Source organism: Cornus florida, unplaced genomic scaffold (genome assembly GCF_030987335.1).
Source record: "Cornus florida cultivar Cherokee Brave unplaced genomic scaffold, ASM3098733v1 CherokeeBrave_3.0.0_Hap2_Chr09, whole genome shotgun sequence".
Taxonomy (NCBI): domain Eukaryota; kingdom Viridiplantae; phylum Streptophyta; class Magnoliopsida; order Cornales; family Cornaceae; genus Cornus; species Cornus florida.
This window is the reverse complement of record NW_026775579.1, coordinates 14732589-14740229: the sequence shown is the minus strand read 5'-3', so window position 1 is coordinate 14740229 and position 7641 is coordinate 14732589. Positions and strand designations below refer to the sequence as shown.

General features: G+C 36.6%; 1 protein-coding gene and 1 long non-coding RNA gene across 2 annotated transcripts; both read left to right on the top strand.

The window, feature by feature from the left end:
- Window positions 1-417: 417 nt before the first annotated feature.
- Window positions 418-2339, top strand: LOC132272386 (uncharacterized). Its single transcript, XM_059773544.1, has 4 exons — window positions 418-876; window positions 963-1257; window positions 1312-1464; window positions 1747-2339. Exons 1-4 carry the CDS (start codon window positions 418-420, stop codon window positions 2337-2339), a joined length of 1500 nt encoding a protein of 499 aa, XP_059629527.1.
- A 1898-nt stretch (window positions 2340-4237) lies between these two features.
- Window positions 4238-4967, top strand: LOC132273215 (uncharacterized). The gene is made up of 2 exons (XR_009470048.1): window positions 4238-4537; window positions 4751-4967. It is a non-coding gene; the product is annotated as an uncharacterized LOC132273215 (long non-coding RNA).
- Window positions 4968-7641: the final 2674 nt, after the last annotated feature.

Sequence of the window (7641 nt, the reverse complement as noted above, 5' to 3'; positions counted from 1 at the left end):
TCCTTACCCCATTCTTAATTGAGCTATGAGAGCTTATTTGGTCCAAGCATGGTTGCTTAGGATAGGGGGAGTGCTCGGATGCACTGTGGTGTACTAATGTGTGCGTATTGGTTGTGAAAACTAGTGTCTATTCTGGTGCATGGGTGTGTGCAGAGAGTGAGACAGCTGAGTGTGTAACAAGATACATACAACTAGTGGATTGCTTATTGGCTGAGGCCAAGAACTAAGGTTTTCCCTAGTTAATAGGGTTTCCTTTTAAATCTTGTGTTATCTGTTCTTTGAATGCTTGCTTAGTGTGTGAGAAAGTTTTTAAAAGCAAAGTTTTAACTAATTCACCGCCCCTCTTGGTTCAACAGTTGGTATTAGAGCTTTGGTCTGCATTGTAAGGTTCTAATAAGCCTGCAGTTGATCCCAACAATGGATGATGGTCAAGTTATCAATAAATCTCCAGGGTTTGAAGGTTCAAACTATGATTCTTGGAAAACTAGAATGGAAGACTTCTTCATGTATGAGTCCTATGATGTTTGGCATGCTACTGTATATGGTGTTGTGATTCTTAATCTTGATAACCCCTCTACTGAAGCTAAATTGGCTGAGGCTAATGATGGCAAGGCCAAACATGTTATGTTTTGTGCCTTGAAGCAACAAAAGTTTACCAGAGTTAAAAATTGTAAAACAGCTAAGGAAATGTGGGATTCTTTTCAGGTAGCTCATGAAGGAAATAAGGTTATTAATGAGAACAAGATACAGTTATTCAAAGTTCAGTATGAGGTTTGTAAGATGGAAGAAAAAGAAACTTTTGCTGAGTACATGTGTAGGATCAATGACCTTGTCAACAATATGAGAGCTCTTGGTGAAGATATTAAGGATGTTGATGTTTGTAAGAAGTACTAAGGTCACTCGCTTCTAGATTCAATCCTAAAGTGACAATTCTCAAAGACAAAGATCTTTCTGAAGTGAAGATTAACGAGCTTCAGGCCTTTCTCACTGCCTATGAAATGAGAATTAGTGTTCTAGCTATTTATAGAAGAGAAGCTACTCTTAAAGCAAAGGAAGTTGTTGAAGAAACTAAAACAAAGTCTGAAGATGATCTTAAAGAAGATGAGGTAGCCTACCTTGCTAAGAAATTCAGGAAGTTCAGGTTTAAAAAGAAGAATCAGCTGAAAAATTTAACCTGTTATGGTTGTGGTAAACTTGGTCATGTTGTATCTAATTGTTCGAACTTAAAGGGGCAAAATCAGAAGAAGAATGAGGGAGGTAACTACAAAGGAAGGTTTGGTAGAAAAACGCTTATCTGAGATTGGGATTCAGCTCCTGAAGAAGATAAATCTGAGGAGACACAAGAAGATGAAGGTCTCTTTATGTCAATTCTCGAAGCACCACAAACTCCAGTTCAGGTTAAAGAAGATAGTGACACTAAGATTGAGAAAATTCTTGAAGAATATGAAAGGCTTATAGTGAAGTGTAATCAACAGAAGTCCCTAATAAAAAGGCTCAATTCAGAATTGTTAGAGACCAAATAAATTCTCACTAAACACTTTAAACTTAAAATTTCAGTGTTGCGTTTAATTTCTCTTATTTTTCAAAGCCTATTGAAATCTCAAGTTAACACTCAGTGGTCTACCAAGAAGTGTAAAGAAGAACTGTCTCTCACTCTTAAAGAAAGATCCCTAAAGATGGCTGAGATCTGGAAGTAATCCACAAAGCAAATTTGGAAGACTGTAATTGGCTATGTGTGTGATTTAGCCACAAAGGTCAATCAAACTCACTCTGTATTTGTCAAAGCCACAACTGGTGAAGTGTATGCAAGGTGTCCTATCATAAAACGTCTGAGTTTCAAGGGTGAGTTACTTAATAACACTTGTAGTGCTCTAAGCTTTAACAAGAGAGACTTTGTTACCACAGCTATAAGGAACTTCAAGATAACTAGAATGTATGTTAAGGACAAAGGATCATTAGTGAAGACTAAAATGATGTGGATTCCTAAAAAGCTAAACTTTGTGAGTCTTTTTGTGTATACAACCTTTAAAGCTTGTAATACTCAGGACAAATGGTATGTTGATAGTGGCTACTCAAGACACATGACAGGTGATGGTTCCAAATTTAATTCTTTAAAGCAGTTTGATGGTGGAAATGTTATCTTTGGAGATAATCAAAGAGCTAAGATTGTTGGAATTGATACTGTGAGTAAGTCTGAAGAATTGTTAGAAATTCAAGAAATTCTATTGGTTGAAGGACTCAGATATAATCTCCTCAGTGTTAGTTATTTGTGTGACAGTGGGAAGGAAGTCTGTTTCAATAAAGAAAGATGCAATGTGATTGATCTTGAATCAAAATAAGTTTTGTTCTTAGCTAATAGATCTTCAGGAAATATGTACACAGTCACTGAAGAAAGTAAGGTCACTCAATGTAATTTAACAACCTATAATGAAACAAAGTTGTGGCACAAGAGGTTAGGTCATCTTCATTCAAGAAATATGTCCAAGATTCTAAAGCTAAAAGCTGTTAAAGGACTGCCTGACATCAGTTTTAAAGATGATCACATTTGTAAAGCATGTCAACAAGGAAAGCAAACCAAAGTGTTATTTCCATCTAAAGAAATCAACACCTCTAAGGCTCTTGGCCTAATACATATGGATCTTTGTGGTCCTACCAGAACTACAAGTGTTGGTGGTAGTAAGTATTTCATGCTGCTCATTGATCATTTTAGTAGAATGGTGTGGGTTTACTTCTTGAAAAAAAAGTCTGAAGCTATTGCACACTTCATTAAGTTTGTCAATCTTGTTGAAAATGAAAGAAGTTGTACTATGAAGAAACTCAGGTATGACTTTGGTTTAGACTTCACCATGAAAGAATTTAAACATTCCTGTGATGACAAAGGGATTAAGAAGGAATTCTCTGCTATAGCTATACCTCAAAAAATGGAGTTGTGGAGAGAAAGAACAGGACAGTTCAAGAAATGGGGAGAACAACGTTGCTTGAAAAGGGCTGAAGTTGTGAGTACTATTGTGCACATCATAAATAGGGTTCTTCTTAGACCTAATTCAACCAAATCACCTTATGAATTGTGGTATGGAAGGCATATTCTTGGGAAATTCTACAAAAAATAAGTTATATAGATGCTACAATCTCAGGTCTTCGAAGGTGGTTAAGTCAATTAATGTGAAATTTGATGAGAATCCTTAGTCAGCACTTATTGAAGACAGTAACAACACATCTGGTTCAAATGAAGCCATTACCTCAGTTCCTGAACCTGAAAACCAAAGCGAAATCACCTATCCAGTGCTGCAGAAGTAGGTTCAAGCTGAGAACATCATTGGTCCACCTCAAGCTGGAGTTCAAACAAGAAATAAAAAGAAGCTAAATGATTTAGAAGCTGAAGATGGTGAAGAATACAGTAACTTTGCTATGCTATCATCCATTGAACCAAAGTCATATTTTGAAGCTTAGAAAAGTAAAGTCTGGTTAGCTGCAATGTAAGAGGAACTTGATCAAATTCACAAGAATGAGACCTGGACACTCGTTCCTAGACCTGAAGACAAGAATGTGATAGGCTCAAAGTGGATTTATAGAAACAAGATGAATGAGAAGGGATCAGTAATAAGAAATAAGGCAAGATTGGTGTGTAAAGGTTATGCTTAGTAAGCTGGAATTGATTATGCTGAAACTTTTTGTGACAACCCGAATTTTTAGAGTTCAATTTTATTTTTATTAAATTGAGAGAGCTAATTTATTTTGGTTCCGTCAATTATTTTGCATTGGATCAGATTTATTTTGAGTGAAAGATTGTTTCTTTTATTTGGTAAGTTTCACGTAAGTTGTTGTGTATCATTTGCATTAAAGATAGGTTTATTTGGTTGTTGCATATTTTATATATATATATATATATATATATATATATATATATATATATATATATATAGTATTTTGGCATATGATGGAAGAGGGGGACACCTGGTGGAAGAGAAAAAATGAGAAAGGAAATATTTTTGATGATTGCTTTTTCTGAGTCCCTCTAAGATTTTTTGTGGTCAAAATTGTATGTTGCTTGGCTTTGTACGTGAGCTGGTAATGGGCTATTGGGTGATGTATATAAATGAAAAGAATGTAATGATTAAGCTAAGTAAGAGAGAAGGTAATTCGTGGGACCCACTAGGTGATTTTCTGGTTCGCTTTTAACGTGGGTTGTTTGACGTTTTGAGAGTGGGGCTGTATTTGGTTGTGTGTATCAGAGGGATATAAAGATAAGGATGGAAAGGAGTGGTGGACCGACTCTAGGAGATATTTTGCATTTTGATTTTCTTTGTATGGTGTCGGTTCAATATTGTCTTTATATATAGTATCTGTCTTGTGAGTTTTAGTAAGCTAAAGAAAGAAAATTAGAGAGAGTTGAGATAAGATGCAGAGTGAGCCGTGAGAAGACAGAGAGAGACTTTGAGAACATAGAGAGTTTGAGAAAAGAGAGAAGTCGAGAGTTTGCAGAGGAGGCCGGAGCTTGAGGACTTGATGATCCAGTGAGGAATTACTCTTTTTCAGTGTAGGGATCATCATACCTTCTTGAATGGCTTGGATGATTTGTTTCAAATATTTTATGATTGTTCTTTTAGTTAAATTGCATATACGTATTTTTGTTTAAATGTATATGTATATTTTTGTAAAACTAATTTTGCATGAAATTTCTTGAAATCCTTGTTATGGTTTTTCCTATTGAAACTTCCCCGTCTCACCCCCCCCCCCCCCCCAATTTCAGGTATCAAGGATGAATTTGGATTGCTAGTAGCGGGCTTAGGTGGAAGAGTTGGTGTTGAGGAATTATTTAATTTATCTTAGAGATGTTGTATTTATTTTTAAATTGAGGAATTGATGTTGTATCAATAAAGTGTATTTTCTTTTGAGATCCTGGGTGAATACTGATGTATTTGGATTTGAATAAATTGAAGAATTTATCTAGAAAATTCGGGGCATTACACTTTTGCTCTAGTTGCTAAAATGGAATCCATTAGAATGCTTCTGTCTTTTGCTTGTCACAAACAAGTCAAAGTATATCAAATGGATGTTAAGTCAGCCTTCCTAAATGGAGACTTAAATGAAAAAGTTTACCTAGAACAGCCTAAAGGTTTTGAAGATTTGAAGTATCCCTCTCATGTATTCAAACTAAGCAAGGACTTATATGGTCTCAAACAAGCCCCCAGAGCCTGGTATGAGAAGCTGCATCAATTATCAGTTGAACAAGGATTTCATAGAGGCAAGGTTGATAATACTGTTTATGTCAAAACTCGTCACGAACAGTTTCTAATTCTGCAAATCGATGTTGATGATATCATGTTTTGTGGCTCAGACACCTCATTAGCTTTATAATTTGCTAATCTCATGAAGATAAGGTTTGAAATATCATTCTTGGGGACTCTCAAATACTTTCTAGGTCTGTAAATTACACAAACATCCTCTGGAATCTTCATCTCTTAGCAAAAGTATGCCTCGGAGCTACTTACAAAGATCAAAATGGATGATTGTAAGGCTGTCTCAACACCACTATGTCCTAATACCAAACTCTCCCTGGAGTGCACCGCTGAAGCTGTTCCTTTAACACTTTACAGATCATTCATTGGTAGTTTACTGTATCTTACTGCTTTAAGGCCTGATAGTCTTCAGTGGGTTTAGTGGCCAGATTTCAAAGTAATCCAAAGGTTTCTCTTTTCTACATTCACTCACCCTCAATGCCTATTGCAGCCTTCTCAGATGCTGATTGGGGTGGATATTTACCTGACAGAAAAGTACCTCTGGTTATTGCTACACTCTGGGTTCAAATGTGGTCTCGTGGCTGAGTAAAAAATAGGACACTGTCTCTCTTTCAACCTCTGAAGCTGAATATATAACTGTCTCACAAGCTGGTTCACAATTACTTTGGATGAAAACTACTCTCTCAGATCTTGGCATTCAATTCTTAAGACCTCCCAAGCTTTTCTGTGATAATCAAAGTGTTATTGCTATTAGTAAGAATCCCACATTGCATTGGAAGAGTAAACACATTGACATCAGGTATCACTTTCTTAGAGATAAAGTTCAAAAAGGTCTTATTGATATTACTTATTTTCCTACTGAAGATCAACTTGCAGACATCATGACCACACCTCTTCTTCCTTAGAGATTCTCAACCCTTCGAGCTCTTCTCAGAAATATTCCTCCCCCCTCCTGAACTTATATTCTTGTTCCTACTCATCTTTTGACTTTCAATGCCAAAAAGGGGTAGAAATGGACTGAAAATAAGGATAGCTTCAAGCTATTCCTTTGCATTTGGGTTGTTCTACTTACTGAATCTTTATCTTTAAATGTTATTTCAAGGTCATTTGGTTTTTATCATTAAAGGCAAAAGGGGGAGATTGTTGGTCCTAAGTTACCTTAAGGAATGTTTGACTTTTTAATGTCAAAAAGCATTGCAATGCTTCAGCCTTGAATAGTGAAGGTTCAGCATTTCAGTTTTAGCTACAGGTGCTCATAAGGGTACTATGGTCTCTTCTTAGTTGTATTTTAGATATATATACGTATGCTTAGGTACCTGCATTGCACTGAAATTGAACCTGCATTGTGAGGAATACAGCCTCAGCTCTGTCATTGTGTTGAGTAGAGTTAAATCTGTTTTGAGGGCAGTATGGCCTTTTCTAGCTATGCTCAAGAATGTGACATGTCTCAGTGGTCCTAGAGAGCTGGTATATGCAAGAATATTTCATTCCTTAGAGGCTAAGTGTAGACAGAAATAGAATTCATGTAACGACCCGGATTTGTGACGGCCCAAGTTTTTCAACCCGGTGCGTCAATGATGAACCGAAAGATGATCCAATAACGGATCTGAAATACGGAAGCAAAAGATAAACAATGGTCTCTAGAGATACAACATGACTCTAAGACACCATTGTGACCCTCAACGAGGTCACGGGACCCAAAGGAATCAAATACGGAAACAACATTTCAAAAACGGACAAGAATACACCTAGGGGCAAAATTGTCATTTTTAGCCTAAAAGTGCATACCACTAAGAACACCATTGGAAACACAACGAAAAATCAATGAACTTAGACTCAAAAATCACTTGATTCAGAGTCCGGATGAAGAAGATATGGCTAACGGAAGAAGAATGGGCAAAACGATCCAAAAGAGGCAACCCATGAACATCTAACCGGTTAGGAGACCTTCCTAACAGGTTAGGAAGCCAAAAACAGTAAAAAAAAACGCTGCCCACACTCATCTAACCGGTTACAAAACCCCTCATAACCGTTTAGATGTGAAGGGGCAGTAAGGGTGCGACCCAAAAACTTGGCAGCAGGGGTTTTTCCCAAAAAAAATGGAAATTTGAGACCTTAGATGACATTTTCTGGAAAAACTCAAAGAAGAAACCCCCCTCAAAATCGAGTTTTCTACATGATTCTTGAAGAAAATCGAAAAATATGCAATGTGAAATGCCCAAAATGCCCTCCCAAGAAAACTGGTCTAGAGGGTCCAAAAAGCTGCTAAATTTAAAAACTGAGAGCTGAACTTCGGATGCGATTTCCGATGCCAAGATGGCATTTTCTGGAAAAACACAAAAAAGAAACCTCCCCTAAAATCATATTTTCTAATCAACCATGTGAAGAACGGAATTTAATT

What these genes read in the sequence shown, in the direction of transcription:
- LOC132272386 (XM_059773544.1), top strand. Translation starts at nt 418, where the DNA reads ATGGATGATGGTCAAGTTATCAATAAATCTCCAGGGTTTGAAGGTTCA. An exon ending in AAGATATTAAGGATGTTGAT is followed by an intron (nt 877 to 962) that starts GTTTGTAAGAAG and finishes TCTGAAGTGAAG; the next exon opens with ATTAACGAGCTTCAGGCCTT. An exon ending in TGAAAGGCTTATAGTGAAGT is followed by an intron (nt 1,465 to 1,746) that starts GTAATCAACAGA and finishes TGTGTGATTTAG; the next exon opens with CCACAAAGGTCAATCAAACT.